Here is an 18,922-nt window from a genome sequence, read left to right as displayed (position 1 = left end):
GACATATACAGACTCTACAGTTGGACCTGAAGACCCAGTGGGCATAGCATCAGGGGTCTGCCCGACTATGTCCAGATTTTAGAGGAGATTGCAAAAGATCTGCAGTGCTGGCTACTGGACTGCGATTGGGTCAGTGGCAGACTTTTCTCCCTACCCCACCGAGAGCGAACACTGGTGACCGATGCATCCCTTCTATGTTGGGTGGCCATCTGGGAGAGGTGGCGATCAGAGGCATCTCTCCTCTGACAGAGGCCTGGCTCCACATCGGTCTCCTAAAGTTGCGGGCCATTCGCTTTCTTTTGGAAGCCTTCCTGACATCCCTCAAAAGGAGGCTGGTGCACCACCACTGCCATGTAGTACTGCAGAAAACAGGGAGGGTTGAGGCTATGGTTCTGAGTCACAAGGTTTTATGCCTCTGGAAGTGGATGGAACACCAGGGGATTTTCACGGTGGCACACCACCGGGAGGGGACCTTTTGAACACCAGGGCATACAAACTCAACCATTGACGTCTGATAGATCACAAACAGCAGCTACACCTGGACGGGGCACAGGGTCTACTACGGGAATGGGGAAAACCTTGGCTCAATCTCTTTGCCACAAGCGGACACATGCTAAGTACGTTTTTTTGCACATTGGAGTCCCCAAGACTGCCTTCTCTTGGAGACGTATTCTGCCTAGAATGAAACTCAGGACTCCTGTGCGCCTTTCCACCAGTGATCAGTGCTTCTTTAGAAAGTGATTTGCCTTTTTCAAAAGAGACACAATTGATGAACGGAATGCAGAACAAATCAAAACATTCACCCCCAGTGTAGAGATCTGGGTTAAATCCATCATTCTTTTGCTCACCATGCCACCCCAGTGTAGACCTGGCCATATGCAAATCAGTCTTGACCCTGTGCCTCATGGGAACAGTCCAGCCCGAAGTTTATATATGCCGACTGTGTAGGCCTGTCAGCATATATAAAGACAAGCTTCTTGCCAGGGTAGCAGGAAATTGGGAGAAGGCAACATTTAAAAAACTTACAGACAACTGACCTAATTAAAGTAATCAATCACAAGGATCATCCAAAGTCGGTTTGGTAAAAAAAAAAAAAAAAAAAACAATGATGTTCAGCTCTCAGCGGTTTTATGGTCAATCAGAGCAAGTTGAATAAAGTGTTTCTTTTAACTCCATCAATGTGTGTCATGCTTACTGCTAATCTTGTGAACATCTTTGTTTAGGACATACGTTAAGGCATTACCAAGCTTAATGTATGGCTTATCACAGGCCTAAGTCTTTTATTAGCTTAGCCAAGCAATCCTTTTCCACACTACATCACTGACCACTTAAAGTAAAGTGCAGCAAAATTGATGAGCTGAACATTCTAGATGTCGGCAATGCTCAGTTGTATCCAAGAGCAGGGTCTCAATGCTGAAGTACAGTAGACTAGTATGAGGCCCGTATGCCTCATATTTTAGCATGGGATGTAAGCATTATGCAGGCAGGGAGTTCTTGAGCCTGAAGATGACCATTAACCCGTACACGCATACTATTTGGTTGAAACTTGATGGCAGTTATATGTTGTTGTTTGGTGGACCACTATTCCTCACCCGAATACCAGGTGTTATTGTTCTTAAGACGTACCAAGGGTACCTATGAATAAAAGGACTTCTTTTTGGGCACCCCCTTAGGCATTTTTAAACTAATATCTGTATCCCTGCAATTGTCCTGAAAGAAATTAATATCTAAGAACTTCCCTTTTTAGTTGAGTCCACTAGAGTGGTATAGAATGTATGACGATACTTAGCATGCCAATACTTCGCATGCTTTTAGTGCGATGCCTTTACTTTGCATAATTTTAGTTCGCATTAAATTACTACACAAAGGCATTAATAAAATATTAATTTGCTTTTACTTCGCCAACCCTTTCGACGCATACCACTACTTTGTGATCATACACCTACCCCCTGTCTGTCACCTACACTTAACCACTACCCTGCACAACCCCCGACACTACCCTGAACCCTAATACACTACACTACAACACTACCCTAAGCCCTAAAACTCTACCCCCAGCACGACCCTACCCCTACCCCAATTCCTTCTCCTACACTGTAACACTACCCTACACTAACCCTACAACACTACCCTAAACCCTAACCCTACACTACCCTCTACACTACCCTACACCCAAATACACTACCCTAACCCCACAACACTACCCTAAACCCACACTACCTAAACACTACCCTCTACATTACCCTACACCCAAATACACTACCCACACTACACTAACCCCACAACACTGCCCTAAACCCTAACCTTACACTACCTAAACACTACCCTCTACACTACCTTACACCCAAATACACTACCCTACACTAACCCCACAACACTACCCTAAACCCTAACCTTACACTACCTAAACACTACCCTACACCCAAATACACTACCCTACACTACACTAACCCAACAACACTACCCTAAACCCTAAAACACTACTCTAAACACTAACCTTACACTACCTTACGTAAACACTACCCCCTACACTACCCTACACCCAAATTCACTACCCTACACTACCCCTACAACACTACCCTAAACCCTAACCTTACACTACCTAAACACTACCCTACACCCAAATACACTACCCTACACTACACTAACCCAACAACACTACCCTAAACCCTAAAACACTACTCTAAACACTAACCTTACACTACCTTACGTAAACACTACCCCCTACACTACCCTACACCCAAATTCACTACCCTACACTACACTAACCCTACAACACTACCCTAAAGCCTAACCTTACACTACCTAAACACTGCCCTCTACACTACCCTACTTCCAAATACACTACCCCTACACAGCCCCTACATGACCCTACACAGCTCCACTTACCTCTTTCCACGCGTGGTTCCTGTCTTCTCCCCCTTCCTGCTTCCTCCAGCTTCCTACGTCCACCTCCGCAGCAGCAGCCCCAGGGAGCAAATGGCCGCCGCAGTGACATCCAAAAACGGCGTCCGCCCACTACACATGCGTTGTAAGTACGCGTGCAAAGTAAGAGCACGCGTACTAAAGGTGACACGTTGTTACATCGAATGCGTACTAACGCTTGCGTAGTAACGGTAAGCGAAGAAATGTCCGTGCAGTAACGGATGTTTCCCGTGGTATACCCTACTCTGTTGTGGGAGGTCACTAAGGATGAAGCATTTCATGATAAGTTGTGGTTGAGGTGACCTCTGAAATAGCTTTTTGTGATCCTGTAGGTTAGGATCTTGTGAACTCTGAAATAACTCTGCCTCAATCCACTAACTACACAAGCATTTTTTCTGTGATTTTGTCATAGAAGCCTTACCCATAATTGTCATTTGTAATTTGGTTGGTTATTAATTGTAGGTTTTCTTCTTTTTTCAGCAAATGCAACACCAGAATACGCAGAAGGTAGAACCCAGCAAAGTTCCAGAATACATTAAGAAAGCTGCAAAAAAAGCTGCAGAGTTTAATAGCAATTTAAATCGAGAGAGGATGGAAGAAAGACGTGCCTATTTTGATTTACAAACACATGTAAGATGCTTTTTTTGTTTACAGTTCTTACTGTTTTGTTCATCTCCCCCCATTCTGTGCGTTGTCCTGAACCTCACTATGCATTTTACTGCTTGTAACTCATGGTTCCTGACAGTCGTACAAGGATTTAGTTTGCGAAATACAGGGAAATTCTAGTTGCTTTACGGCTACAAAGAAAGGGGTTAAGAAAAACAGTGGTAAAACATGCACCAAGAGTTTTTTGTTATGCTGTATTTTGTGAACTTCATGCATACGTAGTTAATGTAGAAAAACTAAAATAGTTTAATCTAAAGCAGAGATACTCAAACTAACGGCCCGAAGTGGCACTCTTGACTTTTTCATGCGGCCCCCCCTGGTGAACAGCAGCACAAGCTGAACACTAATATTCAGAAACCAAGTGTTAAATAAACAGGCAAGCATTTATTAACCTGCAAATAAATGCTTGCCCGTTTATTTAACATTTGTTAGCCCTCCTTACACAATACCTGACCCACCCAGACTCCCTACTGCCCCCCTGTTGGCATCAGTGCGGCCCTCAGACACACCATAGACTGTACTTTGTGGCCCCTGGGCAAATGTTTGTGAGTACCCGTGATCTAAAGGGATGTAAGATCCCTGATCTAGTAGATTTTAGGGTTTCATATTGTTTTACATTTTATGTAAGCAAGACACCCTTATAAACAAACTTAAATCCCTCCCCTCCTAGTTCTCAACCCTGACAGATCCTACTCCAACTTCTCTCCCTGAATAAACTCATTCAGCCAATTGTTTCAACACCGAACCAAGCGCCTAAATATAGGTTGATATTGATGGACTTTAAATGTGTAATCTTTGTATGAATAAATATTTGCTTTGCTTTTGGAAATGGCTGCCAAAGATGAGTTTTCATAATTAGTATGTCCTATACAAGCTTCTGAGTCACAGCACATGTGTCAGTTTGAGTCTATCCGACACATGCTTAAAACCCTCTAATTAGGTCTACTAATGCGTTTTAGCTTGTCAGTGGATATTGGTCTTCTGAGGAAGAATTGAAGCAAAGTGTATCTCGTGATCGAAGGAACATTCAGAAAGTGAAAATCAGTCTATCTTCCCTGGCATGGGACTTCTATTGATATTCATATGCATTATATATATCTTCCTTATGTGGGATCTTGAGCCACCTCTAATGTTTGAACAGTTTTATAGACTCAACAAAATAGAATCCATCAAAACTTATTTTTGACAATGAACCCTAAATGGTTTTTCGACATTGTTGGAGAGTATCCACTACCCTCATTATTCTCTAGCATAATAGTTCTGGCAATACTCAGCTAGCGATTTGTCCATGGCTGAAAAGCCAAGCTTTCTAACTCTTACAAGACACACAGGTTCCCTAACTTCAGAAGTCTTGTAGTCATACCATTTCATTGCTAGGCTCATTGCATTGCATACACATGCATTTTATTATGAATACACATGTTTATGATGTACGAGATGAATGCAATTTCTAACACAAACAACTACTCCAAGGAGTGTCCCTGCGCAAGCAGTAAGATAAGAATATTAAAAGCCTTATATTTGCACAAAGAATCAGGTTTTGAGTTTTTTGTTATACAGTGCAACCTCCCTCATCATCCGCAGCTCCAAAGGGAGCTGGTTCAATGCTGATGCACCCAGATACGCTAGAGACCTTCCTCTTAGACCTTCCTACCTCTCTTATGTGCTGAATCCTAGGGATCTCTGCCAATCATTTGTTGGTGGCTCTCAGCTGTTTAGTGGGATTATGAAAGCCAAATCCAGCTCTGAGGTAGGAGTGGCCGGATTGATATAGGGCATAATTTACTATTACCAGAGCCTTAAATTTGACTCTGTCCCTGATGGGCAGCAAATGAAGTGCATGCAAATGTGTAGAAACCAGTGATCTCATAGGAACATTGAGCAGGAGACTGACAGCCACATTCTGGATCACTTGGAGTTTGTCCATCAGGTACTCAGGTTAACCAAAATATAGTGCATTACCTTAGTCGAATTGCATTATCTATTGTTAATATTTTTTATATCTAACTTTCTCAGCCTTGAAGGGATTGATCCAGCCCATTAAGCTACTGTGACTTAGCTGCCATGAACATGTTTTTGTTCAGTCTTCTCTTAAGGATTGGTGTAGAGCAGCGTTTCCCAAACTGTGGTCCGCGGACCCCCAGGGGTACGTGAGACATTCCCAGGGGGTCCGCAGGACTCGAGCGCCTGTCATGAGCTGTGAATGTTGGTGCAGGGGCGCAGCGAGACCACAACAATACAATCGGGAGGCGGGGGCAGCGAGTTGGCCGTCAGGGGGGCGGGGCCGCAGGAGGCACAGCGGCTGGGAAAACAAGTGGAACAGAAGTCAAAAGGGGCACAAAAACAAGGAAAAAAACAAGTGGCACAGAAGGCAGAAGGGCACAAAAAACGAGGGAAAAACGAGTGGAACAGAGGGCAGAAAGGCACAAAAACGAGTGGAACAGAGGGCAGAAAGGCACAAAAAACGAGTGGAACAGAGGGCAAAAAAGCACAAAAAACGAGTGGAACAGAGGGCAGAAAGGCACAAAAAACTAGGGAAAAACGAGTGGCACAGAGGGCAGAAAGGCACAAAAAAAGAGGGAAAAACGAGTGGAACAGAGGGCAGAAAGGCACAAAAAACGAGTGGAACAGAGGGCAGAAAGGCACAAAAAACGAGTGGAACAGAGGGCAGAAAGGCACAAAAAATGAGGGAAAAACAAGTGGAACAGAGGGCAGAAAGGCACGAAAAACGAGTGGAACAGAGGGCAGAAAGGCACAAATAAACGAGGGAAAAAGGGATGGAACAGAAGGCAAAAGGGGCACAAAAACAAAGGAAAAACGAGTGGCACAGAGGGCAGACGGGCACAAAAAAACGAGTGGCACAGAGGCAAAATACAGAAATGTAGGGGCAGCTAAGAACAGAAGGCAGAACGGGCAGAGAGGCACGGGGGCAGCGAGGGGAACAGAAGGGAAAACCAGGCAGAGACACAGGGCAGCGAGGGGAACAGAAGGAAAGACCGGGCAGAGAGAGCACGGGGACAGCGATGGGAACAGAGGGAAGAAAAAGGGGCACGGACCACGTACAGGCAGCGGGGGAAGACAGACAACAGCAGTCACAGACACAACAATGAAAATACAGGCAATACAATAAAAGCAATAAAGCGTTGAAAGGCACATGTGTATAGGTTACCGTTACTTGGCAGGCAGGTAAAAATAGATGCAGCCAGGATCAGCAGTAGGATTTTCGTGCTGCTGTCTGATTGCTCACTTTCCACAAGCCCTTGGGTGAATTATGTGTGCTGTCACGCTTTCATATTCGGACATTTCAAGCTCTTATTCTGCATAGCCTTTGCAGTTTGTTGTTGGCAAGGGACGGGGCAGTGGGCATCCTAACAGGAGAGGGTCATGTCAGGTGCCACGCGAGGCCTCTCTGAAATATGCCTTAACTGCACTGCTCACCCCTTGGTGGTAAAATGTTGTTCCGCTGTCTGTGACTAAAGATTATGTCTAACAGGGGGTTATGGTAATTGGCATAGCATTGTTCCATGATCTCGCTGAAACAATATGCCTCCTGTGCAGATATCCTGCCATCTCTTGCACTTCATGATGAACTCCTAATATAGACCTTGAATTTGCTCTGTACACTGGACTCATCGCTTTGTGCACTAACTTGTTAGAATTTTCACAATATTCGTTGCTCCTTGGGGCATGTCTGTATTATAAAATGCTTCATAATTGTGTAATATTTTAGACCTTCTTAAACTGTGAATAGGTAAAAATGCTAATAATTCACAATCATTCAACCTGTTGCTGTAAGGAAGGGTCACCACTCCAAGGCTCTGGAATGAGAATGTATAGGTGCTGCTATGGCTGAGAGCAGGAGACTTGTACCACTAAATAATACACTGCTGTATGCATACATATCCCTGCCAATAGACCCAAATCAGGCTGTCTCCCTCTTGCAAAATGCCTCGGCTGCAAAAGGCGTTTTTAAAAAGAAATTTAAATTGTACAAATTGCTTGGGTGTCCCCGGCTTCCAGTAGTGATTCAGTAGGGGTCCTCAGGAGTCAAAAGTTAGGGAACCACTGCTCTAAACTGTTTCTCTTCTCTCAACTGTCCTGTCAAAATACTGGGCAGTTTGTTCTCGGGCTGGGCCACTTTCTACAGACTGAACAAATGAAAGATGCTGTCTGCAGGGATCATTGGATATGTAATCCCTTTCTTTATATTAGGTGAAAAGGCATTCAGAAGATGTATTATGGTGATGGGATACCCACCACCACCTTCATGACACAGCATGTGCTTTGCCACAGTATATTTGTTGTGTAATGGGTTCAAGACTGACAGCCTTTCTGTTTCTGCCATAAGGTGGGTTTCTGCCACCAGCTCCTTCGGCACTAAACATTTTTGCTCTCGCAGAAGCGCTTACTGGAACAGCCCAGGCAGCGAGAATCGGACAATTTTGACAAGTAGAAAAAAAAGAAGGGTCTGCCAGCAACCAGACATTGGATACACAAGAAATGTCTTAGCATCATGTTCCTGTCCTTTCAAGAGCACCCCTAGTGTAAGTAAACTCAGCAGACCTGTCACGCAGGATTTGAAACTATAATGTATAGAAACAATGCTCACAGCTCCCTCCCTTGTGCTGAGCTCGAAGGAGTCATCTCTGCCCATTCAAGTCGACCTGTCAATCACAGTGACATGTTGTGTAGCCCCTGAGAGGAATTTCACACCTATTCAAATAAAGCGAATTACTGGCTCAGAGAAGTTTTGATAACAAATGCAAATTGGTCTCCAGGAACTTCAGGAAGGAAAAAAGTAACTTTATAAAAGTCAGGTTTCCATAATATTTATCAAAAGCTGACTAAACCTTTGAATTAGATTTTTAATAATTATTGAAAATAGTTGTTCAATTATGTTTAGGTAGTCCTGTTCCCGAAATACAGTATTTAGATTTTAATCTGTACTGTGGTTTTCTCTATGGCCCAGCCAGCCTTCCTACAATGAAAATACTGTTTGTGTGCTAGTCCATTAAGGATATGCTAACATTACATTTCTACATGGCCTACTTTTAAATCCTATGACCCTGCATTATTCACTACAAGGCCTTCATAGGGGTGGCTCCTGTCAGAAAGGTTTATTTTGTTAGGTCGAATTACAGTTTTTACCCTGCTACAGTCAAGCTTCATAGGGTCGGTCATGAAACTGTTTGCGCAGCAACAAGTGGCATTCAACTTTCATGCCCTGGGTACACTTTGTACCACATGCCATGGACTTATAGGCAAGTTAAATATTTTAATAAGTGATATGCCAATTCAACCATGTTTAAAGGGGGAACAAGCACTATGCTACTGTTTGGCTGGGGTAAAGTGCACAGAGTTTTTAAACCAATGAAAACTCAAAGGAGATGGGAGGCAGAACTGGAATGCCCCGTTAACCCTAAAGAATGGGCGGACATATTCTACAGTACCCATGCCTCTTCCTTCAGTGCATCCAGCAGAGACTCCATGTTCAAAAAAACTTACTGTTGGTATTATACCCCTGCCAGGATGGTGAATGGGAGTCTGGCACATCTGAGGGATGTTGACATAATTGTGGTCACCCGAGCACTCCGACTCATCTCCTTTGGTGATGTCCTAAACTCAAAAGATACTGGGAAGAAGTGTTGAAAGACATCAACGATATCTTTGATATCGACATACCCTGTTTCCCCAGCTAGTTCTTTTTTTGATAAGCAAATTTTTATTGATTTTAAAAACATAGAAAAATAAATCAGCCAGTGCACGGAAATCACAAATATAAGTTCATTCAGATCGTCGTCCCCAGCTAGGTCTTACTGAAAATTTTAAACGTGCTGACTTCCTCTACATGCCAACAAGGGAAAGGTTATGGCACCAGCAGTATGTGTGGTTATACAAGTCACAACATCCAAATGGGGTACAAATTGGAAGCCAGAACATGCTAACTGGTTGCCTAAGCTTTGTGATCTTATAGGAATGGAGAAGCTCACTGCTTCACTGGCGAACAGTCTACCCCAATTCAACAAATACCATGTTTACGATTCATGGAAAGAGACTTCTGAGAACTCACCTGCCCCAACTACCTGCGTGTGCATAAAGGGTCCAGTAAGAGGCAAAAAATTAATGGTAACTAAGGACAAAGGGTAGATTCACTATGCTACCGTACACCCCCTAATCATTAAGAGCTTTGAAATAAGATATCCAACCCACTGGAAAGAGAGGACACCAGAATTAGAGAGTAGGGATAAATTAGGCTAATCTGGACCCATTACTTTTTGTCCTTGCTCAACCCAAGACATGTCCTAAAATGATGATATGCAATGCTGCAGTGTATCATTTAAGAAGACACAACTTAAGATAGGCGTAGGGCCTTTCTTCTTCCAGCTATGTCCCACTGTGTGGTTTCTGAAATTATAGATTGCAGACCTTCTTGCCTCAGCAAAATCAACTGTTTAAGAATACTTTTTGGCTTTTTCTTCCGAGGAGCGTTTCATAATTCTATTAAGCCATTCCTTAAGTTCTTTTTGAGCTGAGGTTGGACGATCTTGAAAGAGAATCTCTAATCATGATAGAAGGATGATTTCAAATACAGCTGTCCTGCCTAGCAATGAGAATGCTACACTTCTGCATATCCTTTCATCTCTAGAGATGTTGCCAGAGAATTTTGGGAGGTTTGCTCTAGACAGGTTCGCACACTGTGCCATCAAGTACATTTCTAAATATGTAATGGATTTATTTGATGACACAAAGGGAAGTTTCCACCAATCTGTCATCCTGTGTCTGGTAAGATTCTATATTTTGGATTTCTTATTAAAGCTTTTGAATCATGACACCCAGAGATAGGTTTCCAACTTCAGCAGAAAGAGTGTCCATGAAATATAGGGGTCCTCACAACCACAAAATACTGTCAGCAGTATTAAGGGGGTTGAATAATTGTGGACAGTGCAATTTTAGTTTAAATGCTCTTGTTGCTATAAATACTTGCTCTTTAGTGGTAGGAAACTTCGGAAAAGCCACTATATGTTCACATACATGTAAGATTAGTCTTCCCAGGGTAGTGCCTTATGCTGGTCAGATCTCATAAAGACATTGAAAGAAGTCTACCAACATGAAGTTTCTTATCTTCCACTATATTCACAGCACTCTCGTACTTCTGACCTAAAATGCGCACATTTTAGTCTGACTGCAATTCTGTTTCACTTACAAGAATTTCAAACTTCTGTTTCTCCTGTCATAGTATTTCTGCTGCAACCTGCGATGGCTAATTTAGTCTCTGCCTTTCATCATTGTGCTGCACTGCTCTCCATCACTGTTAGGCCAGGTAAGGCTCAATGCCTAACCACGGCAACTCTTGCAACAATAGACCTTAGGACATAGGGAATACGGCCTATGTTAAGAAAGGAGACAGACCGGGGTCTAAACCCTGTGGTAAGTGTAGTGCAGTTGGATTTGCAGGCCCATCCTGCACAATCCACACAGGGATGGCAGTGTCTTCCTGGGAAGAAAAAGGGTCAGCTCCTGTCCAAACTTTGGTGATCTAAGCGGGACAATTTCAACCATTGAACTAACCCCAACTCTAATAGACTCCTACTCATCACTTCAGTCGTGAACGTTTGTCGCCAGCGCATTTACCTGTCCTCTAGAGCTCCCACCTGTAGGAAGCTGGCTCTGTATATCCTATACAAAAATGAGGTATAGTGTACACAGAGTCCAGCACCTCACTCTCTATTTGTGGTAGTGTGGTCGAACAGTAAGGCAGTATCAGAGGACAGTGTTAAGCATTTGTTGTACACACTCAGTCAGCAAATTAATTCACACTCTCAAAGACTGAACTTCAGACTAGTTGTTTTTGTATGAAAATATTCTTTTATTATTTCATTTTCTAGAAACAAGCAAGCTTGTCACAGATAAGTGATAAGTACTTTGCAGTAAATACCGGGAGTCCGCAGGAGCAGGTTCAAGGGGGCAACAGACCAGAACGGCTGGGACCAAGTCAGTAGGCGTCTTCCTCGTGTTAGCTGTTGCACGGTTGTTCGGTCCTTCTTCTTCTTCTGAGGAAGCAAGGTTAAGGGGTGCCCCTAAATACTAGATTTAGGGGTGTTACAGGTAAGTAAAAGGTAGGGACCAATGGGTCCCTTCCCTGGGGTAGGTACACACCTTACTATGCCACCCTCCAGTGGGAGGGGACATGAGCCTGTCCCTGGTTGGCTGATTCCCCCCATCTTCAAGATGGCGTGGACTGAGATTTGTGCTTCACCTCGCCTCCCCCACCTTAGGGTTGGAGTTGGCAGAGGTGGGCACACCTCTCTTCCTCACTTATTTTTCCCGCCGGTTCTCCCTCCCAAGGTGGCGGTCAGAACCAGTGGCGACCAGTTGCTGAGAGCAGCAAGTGGCCTGGGGAAGCTCACACAGGCGGCAAGCCTTTGAAGCTTCCCCTTCGAGTACCCCGCCCTTCCTAGGGGGGGGAAATTGGCACCTCCTCCCAGGATGTGCATTTTTTCAGGCCCAGAGAGCAGCTGGCTCTTGACCCTGGGGTCCAGAAACATCTCTGGTGGTGGCAGCTGAAAGCAGCCACTCAGACTGGACACTGGTGGTAGGTTAATTTTTCATTAAAACCCACACTGGAATCAGTGTGGGTTTAATGTGCGTAGACTTTTGATACCAAACTTCTCAGTTTTTAGTGTAGCCATTCTGGTGCTGTGGAGTTCGTAATGACAAACGCCCAGCACCATATACTCTTAATGGCAGCACTACACTTACAATGTCTAAGACTGAACTTAGACACTGTAGGGGCACAGGGCTCTTGCACCTGTACCCTCACTACTGGTATAGTACACCCAGATAGAGTGGTGACTGATCTATGACAGGGCAGTGGGTTGTAGGCCTGGCACACAGAGATGTGTGCCATGTCGACTCTTCATTTTGTTCTGCACCAAAACACGCAGCCTGCAAAGGCAGTGTGTGAGTGTAATGGTGGATGTATGACTTTACAACGCATACCTTTACAACGCATTTTTTACAACGCAACATCCATTACAACGTATGCCATTACAATTTTTTTTTTAAAACTACCTTTACAACGCATTCCATTACAACGCATACTACCTTTACAACGCATACCATTACAACGCATAACATTACATTGCATGTATGGTAAGTATTGGATAGTGTAGGGGTAAAAATGACTATTCTAACTCCAGGGGGTGCAACAGTAGGGTAAGTGTTGGATAGTGTATGGGTAAAAAATACTATTCTAACTCCAGGGGGTGCAACAGTAGGGTAAGTGTTGGATGGTAATGGTATGCGTTGTAATGGTATGCCTTGTAATGACTAAGTTGTAATGACATGCGTTGTAGTGGTATGCGTTGTAGTGTCATGCGTTGTAATGGTTGCGTTGTAATGGCATGCGATGTAATGGATGTTGAGTTGTAAAAGTTTTGTTGTAATGGTAGTGCGTTGTAAAAGTTGCATTGTAAAGGTTGTTTCCCGTAATGGTACAGGGCCTCTAAGGGTGGCACAATGAGTGCTGCAGCCCTTACAGGCCTTCTCTGGTCGCAGTGCCCTGGGTACCTGTGTTACCATTTACCAGGGGGCTGACCTGTGGCCAGAGATGCCAATTTGGTTTAGGCTTCAATGCAGTTTTAGGGAAAGAACATAGGCCCTGGGTACCTGATTAGCAGAAGCCTAGGGCACACTCCATCAAAGTACATCAGCAATTCAGCAAAAAGTGGGGGCAACCACGCAGAAAGAGGGCACTTTCTCACACAATCACACAGTCCAGCTCCCTGCAGTCCATTATATCCCCCTGGCGCAAGATTAGAGTTGAAATAAGGTGGAAGCACTCTTAGAGGTTGTGAAGTCTTTGGAAATTATCGAAGCAAAAGGGGTCAACCAAAAGGGGGACACTCCCATGTGGTGCCTCAAGAGGATCTAATAACCCTTGCTTGGACCAGGCGGAACATGAAATTCTTTGTCAGCCCCCTACTGCTACAGAGATTAAGCAGGTCATTAGGTAATTAAACAAGCATTTGCAATGCAATAGGACTCGCATTAGGAAAGTTTGAGCTATTGGTATTGTAAATAACAAATTTTTTATTTATGTGTTAGTTTTGAAAATAGCGAAATTAATAGATTTGTCATTTACAATGCCAATAGTTTTAACTTTCGCAAATGTGACACCTATAGCATTTGTAATGCAATATGTGTTGTATTTACGTGACTTAGATGTATTGATATTACAAATAACAATGGCTTTTAATTTTTTTTAATTAATACTTAAATAAAAGTTATTGTAATTTATAATGGCATTAGCTTAAACTTTTGTAAATAACTTTTGTGAAGATTATGTACAGTGTATTTTATTGTGACGAAAATCCAAGAACAGAAGAGAAATATTAACATCTTTTTTGTGACATGTGTAATAAAGCTTGAAACATTGAGAGAACATATTTGAACCAGTTGTTGTTGAATGGTTGCACAGATTGATGCTGTGGTGGCGCTGAGTGATGCTGTGGCGTTCAGTGATGCTGTGGTAGCGCATAGTGATGTTGTGTTGCCCCTGAGTGATGCTGTGGTGCTGCTGAGTGATGCTGTGGTGCTGCTGAGTGATGCTGTGGTGCTGCTGAGTGATGCTGTGGTGATGCGATAGAGTGAGTGCAATAGATAGATAGAGTGAGTGCAATAGATAGAGTGAGGGCGATAGATAGATAGAGTGAGGGCGATAGAGTGAGGGCGATAGATAGAGTGAGGGCGATAGATAGATAGAGTGAGGGCGATAGATAGATAGAGTGAGGGCGATAGATAGATAGAGTGAGGGCGATAGATAGAGTGAGGGCGATAGATAGAGTGAGGGCGATAGATAGATAGAGTGAGGGCGATAGATAGATAGAGTGAGGGCGATAGATAGAGTGAGGGCGATAGATAGAGTTAGGGCGATAGATAGATAGAGTGAGGGCGATAGATAGAGTGAGGGCGATAGATAGAGTGAGGGCGATAGATAGAGTGAGGGCGATAGATAGATAGAGTGAGGGCGATAGATAGATAGAGTGAGGGCGATAGATAGATAGAGTGAGGGCGATAGATAGATAGAGTGAGGGCGATAGATAGATAGAGTGAGGGCGATAGATAGATAGAGTGAGGGCGATAGATAGAGTGAGGGCGATAGATAGCGTGAGGGCGATAGATAGAGTGAGGGCGATAGATAGAGTGAGGGCGATAGATAGAGTGAGGGCGATAGAGTGAGGGCGATAGAGTGAGGGCGATAGATAGATAGAGTGAGGGCGATAGATAGATAGAGTGAGGGCGATAGATAGATAGAGTGAGGGCGATAGATAGATAGAGTGAGGGCGATAGATAGATAGAGTGAGGGCGATAGATAGATAGAGTGAGGGCGATAGATAGAGTGAGTGAGGGCGATAGATAGATAGAGTGAGGGCGATAGATAGATAGAGTGAGGGCGATAGATAGATAGAATCAGGGCGATAGATAGAGTGAGGGCGATAGATAGATAGAGTGAGGGCGATAGATAGATAGAGTGAGGGCGATAGATAGATAGAGTGAGGGCGATTGATAGATAGAGTGAGGGCGATAGATAGATAGAGTGAGGGCGATAGATAGAGTGAGGGCGATAGATAGAGTGAGGGCGATAGATAGAGTGAGGGCGATAGAGTGAGGGCGATAGAGTGAGGGCGATAGAGTGAGGGCGATAGAGTGAGGGCGATAGAGTGAGGGCGATAGAGTGAGTGCGATAGAGTGAGTGCGATAGAGTGAGGGCGATAGATAGAGTGAGTGCGATAGATAGAGTGAGGGCGATAGATAGAGTGAGGGCGATAGATAGAGTGAGGGCGATGGATAGAGTGAGGGCGATGGATAGAGTGAGGGCGATGGATAGAGTGAGGGCGATGGATAGAGTGAGGGCGATGGATAGAGTGAGGGCGATGGATAGAGTGAGGGCGATGGATAGAGTGAGGGCGATGGATAGAGTGAGGGCGATGGATAGAGTGAGGGCGATGGATAGAGTGAGGGCGATAGATAGAGTGAGGGCGATAGATAGAGTGAGGGCGATAGATAGAGTGAGGGCGATAGATAGAGTGAGGGCGATAGATAGAGTGAGGGCGATAGATAGAGTGAGGGCGATAGATAGAGTGAGCGATAGATAGATAGAGTGAGCGATAGATAGATAGAGTGAGCGATAGATAGATAGAGTGAGGGCGATAGAGTGAGGGCGATAGAGTGAGGGCGATAGAGTGAGGGCGATAGAGTGAGGGCGATAGAGTGAGGGCGATAGAGTGAGGGCGATAGAGTGAGGGCGATAGAGTGAGGGCGATAGAGTGAGGGCGATAGAGTGAGGGCGATAGAGTGAGGGCGATAGAGTGAGGGCGATAGAGTGAGGGCGATAGAGTGAGTGCGATAGAGTGAGTGCGATAGAGTGAGTGCGATAGAGTGAGTGCGATAGAGTGAGGGCGATAGAGTGAGGGCGATAGAGTGAGGGCGATAGAGTGAGGGCGATAGAGTGAGGGCGATAGAGTGAGGGCGATAGAGTGAGGGCGATAGAGTGAGGGCGATAGAGTGAGGGCGATAGATAGAGTGAGGGCGATAGATAGAGTGAGGGCGATAGATAGAGTGAGGGCGATAGATAGAGTGAGGGCGATAGAGTGAGGGCGATAGAGTGAGGGCGATAGAGTGAGGGCGATAGAGTGAGGGCGATAGATAGAGTGAGGGCGATAGATAGAGTGAGGGCGATAGGTAGATGGAGTGAGGGCGATAGGTAGATGGAGTGAGGGCGATAGGTAGATGGAGTGAGGGCGATAGGTAGATGGAGTGAGGGCGATAGATAGATGGAGTGAGGGCGATAAGATTTCTTAAGTTACTAGTGCAGAGGAGAAGCTGTACTGCCTCGATGATTATTAGGCACAGGGATTTGTCCAGCTTAGTGGCACTAAGGAAGGATGAAAGGCTGAGCAAGTAGATTCCTTTAAGGTTGCAAGCTGAGCTCTGCAGTATCCGCATTAACCCGCTGATATACATTACCAGCAGCTGAAGGAATTCAGTTTCAGGCAGCCCACAATGTTCCAGCCCCTGAGCGTCAGAGTGCATGCTTAACTCTCTCCTGTATGTGCATTGCAGCACCTGTTTCTAAGTATTAAAAAAAGTACTTGGGGGAAAGAGAAAACATGGTGTGTGGCGCCATCTGGAGGTCTGTCTACACGACCATCCCGCTACCCACCAACAAAACAGACAGCATGTCATTAAAGATTATCTTTAACAATCCGGACCATACTACTGCAGAAAAACCTGTACAGCCAGGACCTTGCCTGATCCTAGCAAGTCTGATGCAAAGGACCCCCACCCTGAGGCCTATGAAACAAACCACATAATTACAATACTCATAACCAAAGAGTAAATGTTTAACACACACTGTTAATTATCCAATCTAAAAACATACCGACTAACAGGGTAACACTCACGTGCAACTTGTACAATAGTTTAAAATCTGTCTGCAATGTTGCTACACTCGCAAGAAACTAATTCAGCGGACGACTATTTGTAAACTTAACTAGGTTAAATCTAGCACTGGGCCTCTATGGAGGAGCGAGCAACCTACCCATTCACAAACCACTTCAGCGGCCCATCAGCCATAGAAAGCGTTTTACAAAAAGGCCCGTATCATAAACGATTAAACCATGTCTGTAACCTGCTTTTTCGTTGAACTAATAGAACTTTTCAGGGGCCCTGAGTTCATACAGAGGGAGCAGAATTCTGCAATAACGTCACTTTGTAATCATAAATCGTATTACCATGCATCCTGTGTGTGTTGTGTGTGCTAGAAATTAATCAGTGATGCCACAGGCCATGGTGCCAAGTAACCCGAGAGCAAACAACGTGTCACGTGAGTGGATGCCTGTCATCAGCTGTGGCCCAGCACCACACTGGCACGAAATACAGCACGCAGGCCTAGAATTCGGCATGGCCTCTTTTGAGAATCACTATGCATCCAATCAGCGGTGCTAAGAGGTACCTATGATTAAAGTCACAGGATAGCAGCTTTGGCATGCCGGGGAAAAGCCCTATGAAGTTAAACTCACACTTTGTTTTGCTTTTTGCAGTTTTATATAGCACGACAGTTTTATATAGCACGAACTCGACCTGAAGGTGTTGCTAGGCACCGGGAGATTAAGTGACTTGCTCAGAACCACAGGATGTGGAGTCGAAGACGAGGCTCGAACCCGGTAACCCAGCTCCAAGGTCGGCAGCTCCGGCCGTTATGCCACATCCTGTTTTTACTGCAGCGTCCATGCACACATTACAAGAAGCAACTAACTTCATGTACAAAACGCACATTGTATTTGGGAATGTGTGGGCTGGCGCCTTCGGCTTTTTCAATGGCACATATCCACATCTCCATGGTGTACTCTGCTCATTTGTTAAGTATCCGTGGCTCTGCTAAGCAACTTCAAGCACACAAAACCCCCGCCCCACAAGCTGGGTAAATGTGGCACATTCTATCCCAGAGTCAGTGTGAGAGATATCGCCGCATGCCCATCCCCTGTCTCACATTCCCAGAAAGTGAGTAACAATAGATGTCGAGCTGGACCAGTGCTTCCTTCGCACTGGTTACACCTGCTCGACCTAAAAACGGAAAAACAACGGGCCGTGTTGGCTTCCCCGTTGAATTTTATAAAACCTATGCAAAGGAGCTCACACCCATATTGTTAGATGTTTATTAAGAGGCATTTCACTTTGACACCCTGCCCTTAACAGTGAGGGAATCAATCCTAATTACACTCCTCATGCTGGTCAAACCTCCAAATGAATGTGAATCCTATCGTCCCCTATCCTTCATCAATGTTGACAGTAACATTTCGGCCAAATTGCTGTCAAACCGATTACTTCCATCAATGCCGAGGCTGATCAGTCTGAACCAGTCCGGCTTTATCACAGGCCAGTCAACGGCGGATAATCTCTGTTCACTTTTAGCCCTCACACACCAGTTAAACCCTGATGTGCCAGTTGTCGCTGCATGTTTAGATGCCACTAACCAATTTGACACCGTTAAAGGGCCTTTCCTTCTCATAGTGTTAAACAGAATGGGACTGGGTAGCACGTTTGTAAAATGGGTGCTTTTGTTATATACAGCACCTTCGGATAGGCTGTGTTTGAACGGTTGCTTGCCTGAGCCTTTTGTGATAGCTCGGCGTATGTGACAGGGCTGCCCTCCTGTCGCCCCCTTCTTTTTGCTCTTATAGTAGAGCTATTGGAATGTGCCCTGCATGAATTCAACCATTGCATTTATTGGTATTGCATCTGTTGTGCATGTATATACCATGGTGTA

General features: G+C 44.7%; 1 protein-coding gene across 2 annotated transcripts in view; it reads left to right on the top strand.

Moving 5' to 3' along the window:
- PHF10 (PHD finger protein 10) overlaps positions 1-18,922 on the top strand; it is an 821,853-nt gene that overhangs the window by 383,074 nt on the left and 419,857 nt on the right. For both annotated transcript variants that reach the window (XM_078648727.1, XM_078648728.1), the window contains one exon: positions 3,406-3,555. In XM_078648727.1, the coding sequence (XP_078504853.1) occupies positions 3,406-3,555 (150 nt within the window). The remainder of the gene's footprint in view (positions 1-3,405; positions 3,556-18,922) is intronic.

Source organism: Lissotriton helveticus, chromosome 6 (assembly GCF_964261635.1).
Source record: "Lissotriton helveticus chromosome 6, aLisHel1.1, whole genome shotgun sequence".
Lineage (NCBI taxonomy): Eukaryota > Metazoa > Chordata > Amphibia > Caudata > Salamandridae > Lissotriton > Lissotriton helveticus.
Note: the sequence above shows the minus strand (reverse complement) of the source record. Positions and strands in the feature narration are given on the sequence as shown.